The 19,166-nt window shown below is 41.8% G+C and overlaps 1 protein-coding gene across 1 annotated transcript in view; it reads left to right on the top strand.

Moving 5' to 3' along the window:
• The first annotated feature begins 8,604 nt into the window (after positions 1–8,604).
• The window catches only part of LOC147610298 (uncharacterized), a 38,867-nt gene continuing 28,305 nt past the window's right edge, over positions 8,605–19,166 (top strand). The window contains exons 1-3 of the mRNA XM_086786112.1: positions 8,605–9,525; positions 10,099–11,722; positions 11,841–11,961. Of these exons, the coding sequence (XP_086642238.1) occupies positions 8,843–9,525; positions 10,099–11,722; positions 11,841–11,961 (2,428 nt within the window). The 5' untranslated portion in view covers positions 8,605–8,842. The remainder of the gene's footprint in view (positions 9,526–10,098; positions 11,723–11,840; positions 11,962–19,166) is intronic.

Genomic DNA, 19,166 nt, shown 5'->3' with positions numbered 1-19,166 from the left:
TTTAGAATCATCCTTTAGCAAAAAACATGTCCTTCCTTAAGTAGTTTAATAAGTAAATTCATGTGCTCTTTCTTCTGAGAAAAAAATAACCTTCCTTTGAAAGGAAAGCATCATGCATATGATTTGTGGCTTCAATTAGAAAGACTTTAAGATCTAAAAGACATCACCACTTCAATACGTATTAAAGCTAAAAAAGGATATATGTTTTTTAATACTCTCTTTGTATCTTTCTCTCAAACCACATATACAAACTAAGAGATTTTAGAATCTAGATGACATCAACACATTAGTACTTAAAGAAGTCCTTTTACAACCAACATCACAAAGACCTAATCCTTCACCATATGCATTACTTAACTGGTGACCCCTGAGATCCCAATCATATTCTCCACTCTAGACATTTCTAAAGTTATAGGTTTAAAAATGTGTAAGGTTAAAAATTCAATTAATGGGAAGATAAAAATGTGCTAGGTGGCCAACTAGTGGCTACTGACTCTGCTTCCTTCAATGTTTAATGAGAAATGAATAGTCCTAGTAAACAAATATAAAGTATCTTCAGAGCCGTCATGATCATTACCGGTAACTGCTTTGATGGCACCACTACGTGTTCATAAATTAAAGAATATTTATAGATTTTTTGTAATCAATTATTTGTAAATAGAATGGATATTTTAATAAAAATCATTAATTTCTATTAGTGGTACTACAAGGAGAGAATCAGTCTAGTTCAAAAATCTAGGTAGAGCTTCTTTGAGTATGTTCTATGCCATTTTTCTCCCACTATTTGTTGCAACTGTGAACGATACAATGAGTAGGAATATTACTGTGTATGGCTCTAGCCCAAGATAAAAACTATGCTTGGTCTCTAATGAGAGATTTTTTAAGCTTAAATTATCTACAGTCTGTGATTATTTTGATCTAGCTAGACTTTGCATTGAAGCCCCTTTCTCTAAGCTATGAGCATTTAAAACTGGACCCCGTTTGGCTGAATATAAGTGAAATGGGTTTGAGCTTGATGCAGACATGTTTCAGTTTTATAAGCTTTTTGTTGACAGATAAAAATAATACTCCAAAAGAAAATGTTTTAAGTGTGTTAGATGCTATTAGGGCTCTTCCTTAATAGTAGTTTGCATGTTGCATTACATAGTGCCGTCAATATACATAGAGTGGATAAGTTGCCCCCATCATATGATGGATATGTTGCTTATGAGCTACCGCTATGTGGGAGTGCTTCTGTAATGTATGGTATGGAACATAGGTAGGATAGTCACTCATGGGTTGAGTACGTGACAAGCAGTTCTGGTTATTTTGACGGTGCTGTTCGATTCAGTAGATGCTCAGGCCATTTACGTTGTGTGAATGTAGATTGTCCTTAGTACGCTAGGATGCACTTGCATAATGAGACACATTGAAAAGGCCGATTGAAAAGAAGTTGTCCAAAGGGAATGGTTGGTTCAAAGTTTGGTAATATTTCCTACAAACATTGTGATCAAATGCCTGAATGTGTGAAAACATGCCCAGCTATTATCTATTGCTGTCTACCAAGAGATCATCATAATACAAGTAGATGTGCTATACATATGGGTAATCATGCTCATCCTTACATAGAAGGTGGGTTAAGTTTTGGGTGGTTACAATGTTTTCTCTGCCTTTATCATGGATTGGTTTCGTGTGTTGGTGGTTCAGGCAATTTTGGGATCTTCCAACGTAGTTGTGGTTATGTAAGAAAGGTTAATTATATATGCACTGTGATATAGATCGGTTTTGTGTATTGGTTGTTCATGGAATTTTGGTGTCTTTCGACTAGTTAATAGAGAGGTGTTATGTAAGTGCGTTGTGAAATATATTCTTAAAAAATACTAATTTTTGGGATTTATTGCCAAGTTTGGCTCTAATTTTTAGCTCACTCGGAGAAGGTTGCTCGGAGAATGGGATTACTTGATTATGAGGAGACCTTTGCCCCCACATCTTGTATGACTATAATCAGGTCTGGGGCAACACATCATGGATGGAATGTACGTCAATTGGGGATATCAAGACTGTCTTCTTAATGGTGATGTGCATGAGGAAGTTTATGTATCTCAAACTCACATTTTGTTCAAAAGGTACATGAGTCTAAAGTATGCACGTTACGAAAGGCTTTATATGGCCAGTAGGTTCCTAAAGAATGGTACGAGAAGATAAATGCATCCTTTGTTACAAATGGTTTTTGTAACACTCCAATTGAAAGTACCCTCTATGGCCAATAGGTTCCCAAAGCATGGTATAAGAAGATAAATGCTTCCTTTGTTACAATTTGAATAGTTTTTGCAACAATCCAAAATTGAAAGTACCCTCTATGTTTATTAGTCATTGTTTAATGCATTTGATGATATATTGCTCATAGGCCCTAATGAGGAGAAGATTTCAGCCTTCAAGGCTAAATTACATGTGTCATTTTGAAATGACTAATTTGGGCTCTTTGAATTATTATTTGGGCATCCATTTCATACTACATGATGATGGTATTGTAATTTTACAGTAAAAGTATATACATATAAAGATTTCTTACATAGTTTGGCCTTAAGGATTGTAATCCTATTGCTACACCAATAGAGATGGGTGCTAGGCTTAGTCTCTAGGATGGAGGTAAACCATTTGATGCATCACTTTATCATCAGTAGGCTATTGGATACCTCATCTATCTATGTAATACGAGGCTAGACATTCAATTTGGGGTCTCTCATTTGAGCAAGTTTATGAGCAAGTTTATGTATAGTCCCAAAAGTAAGCATTAACAGGTAAGTGAGTATTCAAATACTTTCAAGGCACTCAATCCCTTGGGCTATTCAATACTAAGGGGGACAATATTCAGTTGCATGCTTTTAGTGACTCTAATTGGGTAGGATGTTATAACACGTATGCCCACTAGTGGCTTTTGCTTTCATCTTGGTGAATCATGTATATCGGCTCAGCAAAAGAAGCAGCCAACATTAGGGCCACTTCAAGTTGTGATGTTAAGTATAGGGTAACTTTTACATGGGCTATGGACTGTGTATGGCTCAATTGCCTTTTGGTAGATCTTGGTGTTGGATAATAGTCCCCTACCTCCATTGTCTCACTGATAACAACCATAGTGTATTACAGTTGTGTGAGGAACCTAGTGTTTTATGCTTGCACAAAGCACATTGAGGTATTTTATCATTATGTCATGGAGAGGCTCATTGTTAGAGAGGTTATCTTGGCTTATGTTACACACGACAATGTGGCATATATGTTCACGAAGGCTCTCTCATGAGAGAAGTTAAAAACCTTTCATAAAGCTTTAATATTATTGCCATCTGGGATTGATCAACCACATGATCTCTTCACATCATCACTACATGGGGATTTGTATCTATTTATATGGTAATAATGTGTGAACATAGGCTACTAATGGGCCAGGGGACGTTTTCCCTTTTTAGAATGTTTTTTCTCTCAAGCATGTGTACACACTCATATGAGTGTGTGTAAGTGACCTTATCATGTCACTTCACTTGTACTTTACTCACATTATCATCGATCTGCTTTAAGTGTTATGCTTCTCTATGTCTTTGTTTACTTGGTGCATCTGTGTGTTACTACCTTTGTCTCCACTCCAACATTGTTCAAAATAGATTTATTTTTTTGGGATTTGCAAAACTTGCAATAAATCCACTCAATGGGTTGAAATGAACAACTTGGATGTGACCCAAAGCAGTCTTTTTTTGGCTAATTCAAGTGGTTAAACAATATATGTGAAAAGGTTATAACATGAGTCTCAAATGCTTTGGAGATCAACTACCTTAAAGTAGCCTGCATTAAGGATAATTAATCATACCAAATTAGCAAAGAGGTGTAATGCATGAAATAAGACTTGGCCAATCGCTACACCACCACCCCACGGAGAAGCTAATAGTGTGACAAACTTGTCAATTTATCTCAATTTTATTCTTATAAGTCCATTAACCTTCATGTAGCTTAAGAGCTATTTTGCATGTGTCCTTAATGAATTTTTTATTCTTTTATACTCACAATAAGATCCCACCTACTATGGGTTATGGAAATTCAATAAAATTTAGCATAAAAATATGGTATGGTAGAGATATACCCTTATTAGAGGCACCTTGACCCTTAGTGGAGGCACCTTCTTGTTTATGAACCTTGTTGATTGAATTAGAGGATAGTAAGTATCAAGAAGGGTTGTAGAGGAACCCTTAGGGATACTCTTAGAGATACCCTTAATGGAGGCACCTTGTTATGAACCTTGTTGAATTAGAATAAAGAGCATGCATGGGTTGTTCATCACGAGAAGTGAGAGAAAGTTGAATAAGAGATACCCTTAGTGGAGGTACCTTGCTATGGAGCTTGTTGAATTAGAGGTCAGTAATAAGTATAAAATAAAAGGCATGCATGAGTTATGCATGAGAAGTGAGAGAAAGTCTAGAGAGATATGGAAAAGAGGGTCTTCCAACAAGCCTATATAATACAAGTAAATTTCTCAAGAGTTTCCTACCTTGTTCTTATGTGAATTATCTGTTAGTGCCTTAATTTAAGTGTAAAATGTGGCATAATGCCATTTGGTCCTAACTAGATGTTTGGTTTAAGTTAATTATGGGACACTTATGGGTGTTTATATAAACACTTTTACGAGTGTTTATATAAACCATATTCAAGCTATTAAACTTGTTATCATTGTCAATGGAGTATACATATTTATCAAAAGCTTTAAGGTTGGTAATAACAAATTATATCTTATATATATATATATATAAGCAAATGGTCTATTAGGTGGTCATTTTCACAATGATTTTCGTACGTGAAGGTTTACCCCATTTCTCCTAGCCATGTTTGGCTATAGTTATAACATTGACACCACCACCTAGGATGATTGTAGCTTCACATACAACAGAGGCAATATGGCATTGGTGTCATCCTTCTTAAAATAATCACCCAAGTTATTCATTAGAATGTTAGCCAAATTCTTTCCCTTCAATTCTTCAATGACACTAGGGCTCATTGTTATACAGGTAACTCTTCAGCAAAAACTTCATTACAAGTTGCCATCCATCCAGTCCTTGAGTTCTATCCAAAGACTTTGATTTATCTAAAGTGACAACCTAATTTTCATGCTAATTTCTTTGGATAAGAATGCAATAAGTCTTGCAATATCCCTTGTGTAAGGTCCTATATTCTCATCATGATTCCTAGGATCACTCATAGGGTAATCAAGGTAACATCATTTTATTTGGGGGAGCATGCCATCCTTTTTAAAAAAATTGGACATCAAATCATGCTCAATACCTCCATCAAATTGCTCATCTAAAAGCTTTAAGATTTGGACATTAAATCATGCTCAATACCTCCATTAGATTGCTCATCTAGAAGCTCTGAGATTTGGCTTAGAATAATCAAGATAATCAAGGTATCATCATTTTCTTTGGGGGTGCATGCCATCCTTTTTCAAACAAGGTAATGAAGATATCATCATTTTATTTGGGGGAGCATGCCATCCTTCTTCAAACATTTTGGACATCAGCAAATCATGCTCAATACCTCCATGAAGACTACTCCTCTAGAAGCTCTAAAATATGGCTTAGAATATACAAGGGGGTTTTATAGGCTATAAGGCAAGTGTAACATCTGAATGTAAACATTGTTTTCGTGTTGTTCTAGGCAAAAGCACTTCCTTCACCCCCGTAGGAAAGGAAGCATTCCAATGTGACAATGGAATGTAAACATTAACAGCCTGCAAGGCTAGTGTAACACTTGAATGTAAACATTGTTTTTGTGCTGTTCTAGTCAAGAAAGCACTTTCTTCACCTCCATAAGAAATCATTCCAATGTGACAATGGAGTGAGAACACAATGAATGGGCTAGCACACCCACATTGGGAAGTTGCATGTAGCTTTAAGGCAAGGCCTAGTAAAGCCTAAGGTAAGCTATTGTCTTAAACATGTTTGTTGGCATTGCTAATGGGGACTAGCCTAGGCCTTAGCTCTATTTTTCTATCCATTCCACACTAATGGGATCACCCAATATTGTTCGATGTTGATTAGGAGGTCACACTCTAAAAACATACAATTACAGATGGAGTGCTATCTATTTTTTGAGGGTTAGGTATCTTACCTCACCACTTTTGATGATATGTTTAACACAAATATATGGATGACATACCACTACTTATGTTTAACACAAATGTATGGACGACATACCACTACTTATATCAAGTCACCAAGAATATCCATAAGTGGAAGATATATGTTGAGGTCTTTGGAAGACCATAAAATTAAAGCCATTTAGATTTTGAGGACGAAATCTACCTCAAGAAGAGGAGCATGTTAACATCCTTTTGGTGTTTAACACATTTTGCATACATGCCTTCTATATATTTTGAGCCAAAAGCTTAGCCAAGAGTATTGTCTCTTAAGTTCATGTAAAGGCTGATGTTAAAAAGCCTCTTTTCTCTTGTTCAGTCTTCTTAAGTGATGACCAACCAAGTGTGAACACAAGGGCCTAGTATAAAATGTGAATTTTCACTTTGTATAGATGCGCTTCATATTCATACTCAAAATATTATCAACTAACTCATGTGTGAGGGGGGAGAGAGAGAGAGTGGACTACATTGTGCATTCCACCTAATCTAGGTTGGGGTGGGAGGTAAAATTATTAAAAGGCATAAATAATAAAGGATGCGAAGAAGCTGAGTATAAATAACCCATCGAAAACAACAACATAAAGAAAGCAAGACAATATCATATGCCACTATCATATGCCACTAGGTTTGAATGACTTCATACTTCTCCATCCATGCTTACACATGCCACACTACTAGTGCAAGAAAGAAAAGGAAACCATGAAAATGAATCTTCATGGAGGTAAAAAATGCTTTGTAAATGTTTTGATTACATGATTGCAAGTGCATGCTACTGATAGTAGTGATGCACATACATATCTTTATAGAAAGAAAAAAGTTAAAGTATCAAATAGATGTACATATGCACAACCTATCAATGTCAGAAGCATAACATCGTAGAGAACTTTATGTGTTAAAGGTTTTATGCTTTGTAAAAGCCGGCATAGAACATAAGCCTCCCTCAAACGAGCTACATTACATGCCATATTATCTTTACCATAGTAAATGATAGAGTCTTCAATATTACAATGAGAAATGTAAGGAATGGTGTAATTTAAGATGGAGACACGATGGGTTTTTATCACACTAAGTAAAGGATGTTGGGCCATGCATCAAAGGAGGAGGTTTGGAACTCACTTGGGGGCAAAATGTGCGTTCTACTTTAGCACTTTGAATAAGAAAATGAAGGACTTAAGAAACAGATATAACTTCTTCAAAATGGGCAAAAGGAGGAGGTTTGGAACTTGTGGGGGCAAAATGTGCATTCTAGTTTAGCACTTTAAAGAAGAAAATGAAGGACATATTCATGAAATGGATAAAACTTAACAAGCTATTTTAGAAAATGGTGTGTTGTTGATGTTAAAAAGATGAATTTATGACATGACATTAAAGCTTTTTAAAGCATCCACCCCCTTCCCTCCCTCTATTTCCTCGTGATGGACTCAATGAATCTTACAAAATATGAGAAGCTTGTTTTTTCACTCTTTCATGTACGCACTTATACACGTATGTAGCACGACATGCATGCACGCGCGTGCGCACACACACACGTACACGTATGTAGCACGACATGCATGCACGCGCGTGCGTGCACACACACACACGCACACTCTCACGCATGCATGAAGCACATATCTAACTTCCTTTTCTCTCTTGATGCACCATGTGTGTTAGAGCCAAAAACGTTTACATGAGAGAGAGAGAGAGAGAGAGAGAGAGAGAGAGAGAGAGAGAGAGAGAGAGAGAGAGAGAGAGAGAGAGAGAGAGAGAGAGAGAGAGAGAGAGAGAGAGAGAGAGAGAGAGAGAGAGAGATTTGTTGATAAGGCCAAAATGGCCATGAGGCCAAAAATGTACACTATGTATACGATATGTAACAAGCGATGCTGAGAGCACCAATACTATGGCAAAGTAAGATCGCCGATAACAAACGTAAGAAAAGCACTATTGGGTTTTGGAAAGTAATCATTCTCTAAGGCCACAAGCTCATTCTCTTAAAGAAATAGGATAGGGCTACACAATTGTTAAAGAATATCTAATCTTTAAATGGTTTAGAACTAAACCATGGTCCTTACTTATGTGGGTGTCTTCTCAACTCTATTGAATGTCCTCTTGGTTATGGGCATATCTCTACAAAACTTGGGTCTAGGGGATCTTTTGAGCCGTGAAGATATTTCAAGAGAGTGCTCGGTTGGTTGGTCGAGAGATGCACGAGTGCAACATATACATAGAGAGAGAGCACAAAGGCAAGAAGATAATATGACATCCCTCCAGCTTGTAGGGCATTTAAAGTTGTCAATTTTGAATGATGGATCATTGGGTGGACTCTTTCCCTCCTACTTGGTCCCTAAGCAGATATATAATCCATGAGAAGATAATACATACTTGACCCTTAAGCTTATGCATAATAAACTAATAATATTTTCTAGGTCTCCCGAACTTGCAAAAGTAAATGGAAGAAAGGGTCGTTAACCACGGTTGGGCTGAATCCGGGTTAAGATTAACTCACCTTCTTCAATTCGTTTATTCCGTCTCCAGGTCTCGCTCACAGCCCTGGATTCATGCTCCCCCTCGCTCCATAGCCAAGGGCCGAGCTCGATTCTAGCAGCTGGCCTCCCATCTCGATCGCTTGCCTGCTCGTAGCCATGAATCTCCGCCACACCTTCTGCCGGACGTGAGCGCTTCTGCCCTCGTTTCTCCCTGCTTTTTCTCATGGATGATTTCGCCAACATTCTTGAGCGTGACTATGGCCTCAAGCCGCAGGGGAAATCCGCTCCGATGTCCGCTGTCAAATCCGGCCCTTTCTCTTCTTCGATCGGCAGGACGTCACCTAAAAATGGCACCAATCGCCGCAGTTCCGCTCCAGTCTTGGCCGAGGAAGACCTGTTTTTTGGCGGAAATGGGATGAGGTCGTCGTCTTCTGGCAGGCATACGTTCGGATCTGGTGCAGGAGCCGATCTGCTAGGCGGAGGCTACGATGATGTGTTCGGAGGTCCGCCAAAGTTCTTCCCGTCGCCACCATCGCAGCCGTCTGCTTCTTCCCATACCTTCGACAATGTCTTCAGATCATCATCGCAGAAATCCTCACCGGCTGCCTCCAGCAAAGGGTCCTCTTTTCCTGTCTTCGATGTCCCTGTCTACGATGATGATATCTTTGGAGGTCTACCGGGAATCAGAAGCGTCGACACGGTTTACGATGACGTTTTCAACATAGGTTCTGCAGCAGGTGCCCCTGCCAGTAGCTCTGCATCTTACGATGATCTTCTGGGAGGTTTTGGGACCAGCGAGGCCAAAAAGACAAATGCTGACACCTCTTTTGATGCACCATCAGCAGGCGAGTCTGCATTCGATGAATTGCTTCCTGGATTTGGTGGAGCAGAGCCCGCCAAGCCTCGGTAAGAAGCCTCATGTGCAATTCATATGTCTAGCAATCTGGTTGCATTGCATGGATGGAGTGTTGATGGATGCAAGGTCTTGATTGTTGTCTTTGTATCAGAGGAGTCTCAGTTGGTTTCCTTGCATATACTGAGTTTTACATTGAGAAAAAGAGTTTACGTAAATGTATATGTGTTAACTTTGCCTTAACCCGGTGCTCTGTATGAAAAGGAGTCTTGAATGTTGTCTTTGCATCCATGCTGGTAGTGAAAGATTTTTAAGTTCAAAGGAAGGGAAGGGTTGGAACCAGTGAGCAATGCATATATGGTGTCTTGTTTGCGATTCTTGCATCGATAATGTGCAATCTATCCATGGGGTTTGGTATGAAGATTCTTGCATCCACAGTTTGCAATGCATGATTGGAGACCTAGATGTGATTCTTGTGTTTATTATTTGCACCATCTCAATAGAGCAGTGCATTGTTGATAACCTGAACTTGTCCCGGTGTTGATGTCACTCTTTCAATGCATTAATGGGAGCATACATCTCAATGCAGTTTCAATATGTTGCATCTTGTGCTGATATTTGTTCAGGTCATCAGGGGATGGAAAGCCTTCTCAACGCAAACCCTCTAAGCCGGTTAATGACTCCTCGACAAATGTTGCAGAGGATCCTTTTACAGTATTTGAGTCTGACAGCGTAGCTTCAACGGGGCCTGTGACGTCTGCTTCAAATGTGGGTTTTTTTGAAGTCCCAACTGATCGTTCTGGTGGAATCGGCAGCAAACATTCCAGTGGTGAAAGCGGCTTTAGTTTTGCGAATAGTTCATCACCAGATACTGCAGGGCCTGAGCTTAGCAAGTCCTTTGATGCACCAAAAAGTTATGTATCAAAGAAGAGCAATTTTAGTCCCTCTCCAAGCCCAACTCGGGTGAGTGAGAGTACAGATTCAAATGATGGAAATTCTACAACAAACAGCTATGCTGATGACGATCTTGTAAAAGAGCAAAAGAAAGCTCCACCAGGTAGAGCAAAGCCCGACGTAGGCATGCCTGCAAGCAGTATGGAATCTGCATCTTCAGGCTCTCTATTTCAAAGGAATGTACCTGTAAACAATGCAGAAGCTACACCAACTGACAACCCATCCAGAAGAAGCACACATGCATTTCGAGAATCAGCAGTTTCTCCTAGCCATGGCAAAGTGGAGGCTCCTACGCAGATGCCAAAGGTTGGGAAGAGTGGACGTGTTGATGAGTTCTGGATCTCCATTGAAGATGTAAAACTAGTAACACAGCCCACTGCAGCACCACCTCCTTCGAGGCCACCTCCAGCACCTGGCTCAAAACAGGGTCGTGCATCGAGAAAATCAGCAAATCTGAAAGTGGAAGTGAATCAAGATAACTCAACAGAAAATGACGGACCTTTGCCATCTGAGCCTAGTGCCAAGGTTGGTATCAACAAATCTGCCAGTGTCTTTGATGAACTTGAAGAGTTTGCATCAGGCGGTTCTAGAATGGCGGGCAGAGATATGAAAGACGATACAGCTCCTCCAACTGTAGAGGAAGACCAGATGGAGGGAAGTGCAGCTGCAACAGCATCCGGGGCAGCTATGAAGGAGGCCATTGAGAGGGCAGAAGCAAAGCTCAGGCAAGTGAAGGAGGCCAAAGATAGAGATAGGGAGGAGGCTAGAGGCACACGAAACAGAGAAGAGAAAGAGAAGTCTCGTGAAGTACGTGAAAGAGAGGAGGAGAGGGAGGCCAAAGCTGTGCGTGATAGAGAAGAAAGAGAGAGAGAGGAGAGGGACAGAGAGGCAAGAGAAAAGCGGCGTAAAGAAAGGGAGAGAGAGAGGGAGAGAGAAAGAGAGAAGGACAGAGCTAATGAGATCGCTAAGCAAAGAGCAGCTGTGGAGAGAGCGAATGCAGAGGTGCGGGGAAGGGAAGCTCAGAAAGCTGTAGAGAGGGCTGCCGAAGCAAGGGCCAAGGCTGAGCGTTTGGCAGTGGAGAGAGCTACTGCAGAAGCCCGAGAAAGGCATGAGCGTTTGGCAGTGGAGAAAGCTAAGGCTGCTGAAAGAGCAGCTGCCGAGATACGGGAAAAGGCTGAGAAAGAAAGGGCAGCTGCTGCAAGGGAGCAACAACGAAGGAATGATAATGACCTTGAGTCGTTTTTCATGTCAAACTCCCGGCCAACTAGTGCACCAAAGCAGAGGACCCAAGCCACAGTAGGGCACGCATCTTTGTGTCTCTTCTAAATGTGAAACTTTTTCCTTTATGATGCAGTGCTCTTGGCAATTCCATAATATGGTAATATGTGTCTTGTGATAAACTGTGAATTGGCAGGATGTTTTTTCAGAAGGACAACGGTCAAATGAAGGGCAATGGAGGAGCTCTAATGCAGCATCTAATGTTAGGAAAGTGCCGTCAATGTCAAGCATGGCTGATGATCTGACCTCTCTTTTTGGTAAGCAACCACTTCGTTTTTAAAAAACTTCATCTTTCTATTGGAAGGCTACGTGAAGTCAGTATGGATCTTTGGCCTGACCTTGTTGCGTAGGAGGTTGAGCACGAAGGCTTTCCTACATATGCATTGACAAAGTTGATATCAGCACAATTAATTATCATTGAATTGTTTATAAGTACGAGGAGGCTATTCAGGGCTGAGCGCACAGCCTACAGGCTGATTCAGGCTTGTCAGCACGGGGCCGTACAACAGTCGGCTGTGCATGGGTGATGCAGGGCAGTGCAAAGCTGGTTGTACAATTTGCGCTGGTTGTATAGCACTGCGCAGGCCATACAACAGTGGAACATGCTGCATTGCAGCATAGCAGTCCGGACAGTGCAGTACAGGCTGTACAACAGTTTACTGGACAGCAAGGCTGGCTGTACAGAGCTGCAGAATTTCATTAAGTCAAACAGTTTTCTTCACACGTGAGACTTCTGTCCCAGGAACTTGCAGATTTAGGGTTAGTCACAGAGCACACAGGCTAGACAGTGTATCATCACATCTTTCTGAGAGGTATCAGGCGACTGCAGGGCAGTTGATTTGAACAGGGAGGTTGTCTACTGAGTGTGCGGGCTTGCTCTTGTAGGACGAGAACCTTGAGCATAGTCACAAAAAAACCTGTTTTGAGCAAATGAAACATACTAAACGTTCTTAGGGAAAAATGTTTTGAAACCTTAAAAAATGGCGTTTCGTTTCACTTCGGGTAACAAATTAATTAACATTTTGCCAGATTTGTCTTGTTTTGCCCCTTTGTGCATGCTGTTGAGCTGGCCATTTGGAACATACAGCGGAAGTATTCGTAATTGAGGATCGTGTCACACAAATGCTCACACCGTCTTTTGTATCCCGAGTTTTGCGAGTTTAGCAATTCACTTTAAGACTTCAAACTTTAAGAGTTTGAGAGAGAGAGAGAGAGAGAGAGAGAGAGAGAGAGAGAGAGAGATGGAAACCATACACTGTATGGGGTCCCCAATTACACACTGACCCATTACCGGAATAGTGTTTGCTTCATTACTTTGAAGAGACTGACGATAAGCCAAACACAAGATCTCTGAAGACCAAGAGTCGGGCTGAACTGTACACGGCTGTAGAAGCACCAATGATGTCCAATCTCGAGCCTATGCACTCTTCCCAATGGAATGAGGAAGGGCTGCAAATGTGAGGATGTTTGGGATTGTTCTAGGCTATGTATGAATGCTGAGTTTTACCTTCACCAAGTGGCTGTAGCAAAACGATGAAGAGATGAATGCTGAAAACTCTATGTATACTGAAAACGCAAAGGGGACTGAAGGCTGAATATTGTAGATGCTTTGTTTTACTGCATAGAGGCTGAATTGCTCAAGCGTTGATGCTCCTATATGCTGATGAGGAAAACGCTGAGATGCTAAATTTTGCAATCGCTTTATGCTCCTTGTGCTGAAGGCTCCAAGCGTTCTCTTCAAGGCTGAATGAGATATGAATGAATAAATGGATGATATGTTGGACTATTTATATGGGCAAGGGATGTTGGTCGGCTGGCTACAGGGCTGGCTGACTGCACTTGTCCAAATAAAATATATGAATGATGTAAAAAATGCCCAATTATCAATAAATGTTGTAAAATATGGGAATAATACTGGGTAAATTCTGATGGCTGCTAGATGATATCTAAAGGCTTTTGCAATGGTCTAGCTGGCCTACATGCATATGGAATGAATGCTATGTAATACGCAAAGTGCTTTCTAATGCAAACCCTAAGGTTTCTACTGACTCTACATGCATGAATACGTCTCCTCCAGTGGGTTAGGGACTTGGATTGACTGACTGACTGTCTAAGGCTGAGAATGACCTACGTAGCTCGTGCTTGACTTATCCTAGACTAAGGATTACAATGGGGTCGGGTGTACTACAAATATCATCCTAAAAGATACTAATACTGTACAATGTTGCACCGATGATGATGAGCTAGCTCGTCACCATGCACTACAGTGCAGAGTGCATGTGACATTTCCTCCTGATCTCAGAACTTTGTATAGAATTGATGTATCCGTCGACCGGAACCATGCTTCCAATGATAAAGAAGGATCTACTCGGGCTCGATGACTTCGGGTTTGTTTACCACATCTGGCTGTTGTTCATCTGAACATCAAACACTTCTGATCCAACATATGGTTTTAGCCAAGAAACATGGAAAACATCATGCATCGTCCTACTGTTAGGCAATTTCAACTTCATGGAGACATCACTTAACTTTTTAACTATTGGGAAAGGTCCAAAACTACGGAATGAAAGCTTGGGACAACGTTTGTTCACTTGTTTCAATCTCTGTTTCATGATGCGCAGATAGACCCTATCTCCTTTCTTGAAGTGGATATCTCGTCTAAGCTTACTTGCTTGTCTGTGAACTGAATAATGGCCAGGCTCAAAATTGAGGGCCAGACTGGGTTGAGTACCAAACTTTGCGGAATCGACATACTGATCTTCTATGTTATTTAAGTCTTTTCCAGGGATGTTGAGAATGGTAGACTCTTGATTGGTTTGGATGCTGGTCTTTCTACTAAGAACATCTGCTATTGGGTTATGCTGACTAGGGATGTACCTGATTATTCCTCCAACCTGGTGGAAGAGCTGACCCTGTCTAGTGTGTTGATCACTCCACTGGGCACTTGGCATCGTCGGGAGCCACCTAAGTGCTTGGTGGTTTGTGATGACTGTGAAAATGCATCCAAAAGGGACAGGTTTCAAATATTTGAGAACTCTTGGAAAGACGAGGGAAACTTGCTAGGAGGTTTTTCCCTAGGGACCAAATTGATATGATGATCCTTAGGACGAGAGGGTGGGATACTGGGTGGGAGATCATCCTTAAAAATGTCTGAATGAGAAAGGAGATCTACCAGCTGAGGGACTGAAGAAGATGAGACAGCGGTTATCGATGAGATAGAAGCTGTCTGAGCATAAATCAATGCTTCTTTCACTCCCTGGCGGATAGCTCGTCGGGCCTGGAGATGAGAAATCATAGGAATGCTAAGAATGCTCCTATCTCCCCGAATCATGACAGGCTCAAGAAAACCTTTAGAGATAATAAAGGTGTCTTGCTCCCAATTGGGAATAGGTTCATACTGACGAAACCATTGGATTCCTAAAACCATGTCACATCCCAAAAGAGGAGAGAGAATGAAATCTCGTTGGAATGAGGCCTTTTGAACCTGGAAAGAAAACTGATGTGCCCGGTGAGATATGTGGGTGCGGAGACCAGGTGTAAACTCGTCTACCTCCAAATGATAGGGCACTAAGGTACAGCTCATGTTGGTAGCCAACTGGGAAGAGATGGCATCCTCAGAACCGCCCATGTCAAAAAGGATTATGAACTGCCGGCCCTTGGCAGAGCCATAAGCTCGGAACAGCCTTTTCTGTGCGGTTGTTGTCTCACCCTCCTGCGTGTAGCATCAAGTACCACGGATGGCATGGGATGCATAGAAGGTAAGATCTGAACCACATTGGTGGTAGCAGGCGAGTCTGGAGAAACGAGGGATACTGCGGCAACTGTGGCAGAAGGCTCTTTGGAGGCTTGCTCCGCTTGCCTTTTTGGACAATCCTTCTTACCATGCCCAATGGTATGACAGACAAAACATCGGTTTTTCGATTGATACTGTCTTTGCTCCTCTGGAGGAAGATAGCCTCCAATGATGCCTGCTTTAGCCTTTTCCTCGGGGGTTTTCTTAGGCTTGGATTCCTTACCCCCTGAACTAGAGCTAGGATTGTTGTCTGTCTTAGTGTCCTTAGAAGACGAATTACCCTTCCCCGGTTGGGGTTTGGTACTGGACTGATGATTGCTTGGGCTTGCCTCTGTTCATCTTCATTTCCTCATTTTGAGCGAGAGTCAAAACCCGGTCATATGTACTGGGTTCAAAGTTGCGAACTGTGAACCGGATGTTGGGATCTAATCCACGAATGAATTGATCCACCTTGGCTTGCTCGGAGAGCCCTAACTGTTGTGCTAAAGTGATAACCTTTCCGAAAAACTGAAGCACTGGAGACCCGTTTTGTCTGAGTCCATAGAACTCATCTACCAGACCGGTCATATATTGGGGTGGGAGAAATCTGGTCTTAAGTTCCTGAATAAATGTATCCCAACTAAAAGCTGTGACACCTGTGGTCTTGTTTGTATGAAGATTAGAGAAAAATCGTGCCACCAAGTGATTGCCTCACCTGTGAGGTGGGGAGTTGCTACGTGGACTCGATCTTGAGGATCTATGATCCTAGCCCCCTATCCTATTACCGGAATAGTATTTGCTTTATTACTTTGAAGAGACTGACGGTGGATTGACGATAAGCCAAACGCAAGATCTCTGAAAACCAAGAGTGGGGCTGAACTGCACACGGTTGTAGAAGCACCAATGATGTCCAATCTCGAGCCTATGCACTCTTCCCAATGGAATGAGGAAGGGATGCAAATGTGAGGCTGAGATAGGGGTTGTTTGGGACTGTTCTAGGCTATGTATGAATGCTGTAAACAAATATGAATGCTTAGTTTAACCTTCACCAAGTGGTTGTAGCAAAACGATGAAGAGATGAATGCTGAAAACTATATGTATGCTGAAAATGCAAAGGGGACTGAAGGCTGAATACTGTAGATGCTGCGTTTTACTGCATAGAGGCTGAATTGCTCAAGCGTTGACACTCCTATATGCTGATGAGGAAAACGTTGAGGTATGAGATGCTGAATTCTGCAATCGCTTTATGCTCCTTGTGCTGAAGGCTCCAAGCGTCGAGTGCTTCAAGGCTGAACGAGATATGAATGAATAAATGGATGATATGCTGGGCTATTTATATGGGCAAGGGGTGCTGTTCGGCTGGCTACAGGGCTGGCCGACTGCACTTGTCCAAATAAAATATATAAATGATGTAAATAATGCCCAATTATCAATAAATGCCATAAAGTATGGGAATAATATTGGATAAATTTTGATGGCTGCTAGATGATATCTGAAGGCTTTTGCAATGGTCTAGTTGGCCTACATGCATATGGAATGAATGCTATGTAATATGCAGAGTGCTTTCTAATGCAAACCCTATGGTTTCTACTGACTCTACATTCACTCAACCCCTCACGCAATGCGGGAGGCCTAACGTGCCTACTTGTTGCGTGAGTGAATCTAAGTGCCTAGGTATGAGTCCGTGCCACGGTTGCATAGAAACGCATTTCGTACAAGTTCGAAACGTACGAAACGTTTCGTCCTGTACGAAACACGTTTTTTTCATCGTGCATATTTTAAAAACCTAAAAAACAAATCGTTTCGTGAATCGTACGGTGCACTTTCGTTCACGTTTCCCAGTGTGGCGGCCGCCTGTGACTTCGCCGATTTGTGTGCCAGCCTTCCATCGCTCGTGTCAACCCGCCTGCTCCTTGGTGTCCTTGGGCCTTGTGGAGGTCTTCCAAAGGGGTAATGTCATGTTTTGCTTTATGTTGGTTTTCTTTGCATAACTCACAAAGCAGCACACTTTTTTCTCTTCCATCAATATTTATGGCATATCTTCCATGGTCCACCCTTGCTCTATTGAGGCCTAACTTCTAAGGCTATCTACCTTCTCTTCCCCTTGCTCTATTGTTGGCCAAGATGACAGTTAAAATCATGAATCATATAATGAGATTAGTTTATGTTCTGTGTCGCACTTGCAGGGCCAACAATGTGCATTTATCCCCGCCTTGTAGGATGCCTCGAACAGGTGATTCTCTTTGGAACAATGTCACCTTCGAGTCTAGACATGGTGGCTCGGACTCCGAAAAGTGGAAATGCAACTTTTGTGCTGATAAGCACCATGGCAGTGTCACCCGGCTGAAGGCACATTTGTCACAAACAAAGGGTTTTGGCATTGGGCCATGTAAGCATGTGCCACAAGAAATCTATAATAGGCTCAAGGCTTGGAAGGCCATGCAGCTAGGTATCCCCCTTGAGGATATCCCCAATCTGGGAGAGCCTGAAGCACGTCAAAGTGTCTCCAAGAGGACTCGCAATATCAGAGAGGACGATACGAGTGGTGAGGTTGCAGGTGGTGTTGCAGGTGGTGTTGCAGGTGGTTCTAGCTCGGCACGTCGAGCCAAAAGAACTAGTCTTCCAGTGTTCAAGAAAGGACATGTACAGGTAGGGATGCAAAAGGCTGCCATGAAAGAGGCAACGAGGGAGTTGATGAAGTTGTTTATTCAATGTGGATTATCCTTCCACATTGTCAGGACTCCTCGATGGAAGAAGGCAATAAGAGCTATCTCCCGCATTGGGTGTGAGTGGGATGGCCCCTCCTACAAGACATTGCACACTACTGAGCTTCGCAAGGAGCAACTGGCTGTGGAGATGGAGATGGAGCCTCTCAAGGCCACTTGGGCAAAGTATGGTTGTACTTTGCTTTGTGATGGATGGACAGATGTGCGGAAGAGAAATGTGTACAACATTCTTGTGTCCTCCTGCAAAGGCACAATGTTCATTCGTGCCATAGATGCATCGGTGCCAGGGATAGTGGTTAAAGGGGAGTTCATTATGTCCCACATGCACCAGGCAATCAATGAAATTGGGCCTGATAACATTGTGCAGGTGATCACGGACGATGGGTCCAATTGTGTATCCATGGGCAGGATGTTAGAGGAGGAGTTCCCCAAGATTGTGTGGACACCTTGTGTAGCACACAGCCTTGACTTGATGATTGAGGATGTGGGGAAGCTTGATTGGGTGAGCCATGTATTTTCAGCTGCATCTACCATGGTGAACTTTGTCACAAAGAGGCCAAAGGTTTTGAGCGTACAGGGTCAATAGTGATCTTAAGCTTCTAAAGCCCTCCAAAACTCGGTTTGTATATATGTTTATTGTGGTGGAGAGACTAGTGAGAGTGCGACATGGCTTATTACGCACTATTGTGTGTCGTGAATGGACAGCATGGGAGGACAAGGATGAGCCCAAGTCTATAGCATTCTCTCGTATGGTCATGAGAGATACTTGGTGGCAGGATGCAGTGGGACTTGTGAAGGCACTTCAGCCCATGTATAGTGTCCTTCGGCTCACAGACATGGAGGGGAGTACCATTGGGCTGCTTTATGAGTTCATGGACAGAATTGGTGAAGCTCTCAATGATTTCACTACCTTGTCGCGTGACAGGTGCTCACCCTTGGGCTTTAACTTTAGTCTTTGAGTCTT

The sequence above is a fragment of the Cibotium barometz genome, chromosome 49, assembly GCF_041138505.1.
Source record: "Cibotium barometz isolate CiBa-2024 chromosome 49, ASM4113850v1, whole genome shotgun sequence".
NCBI classification, from domain to species: Eukaryota; Viridiplantae; Streptophyta; class Polypodiopsida; order Cyatheales; family Cibotiaceae; genus Cibotium; species Cibotium barometz.
The sequence above is the reverse complement of the archived record's forward strand: the minus strand, read 5'-3'. Positions and strand labels throughout refer to the sequence as shown.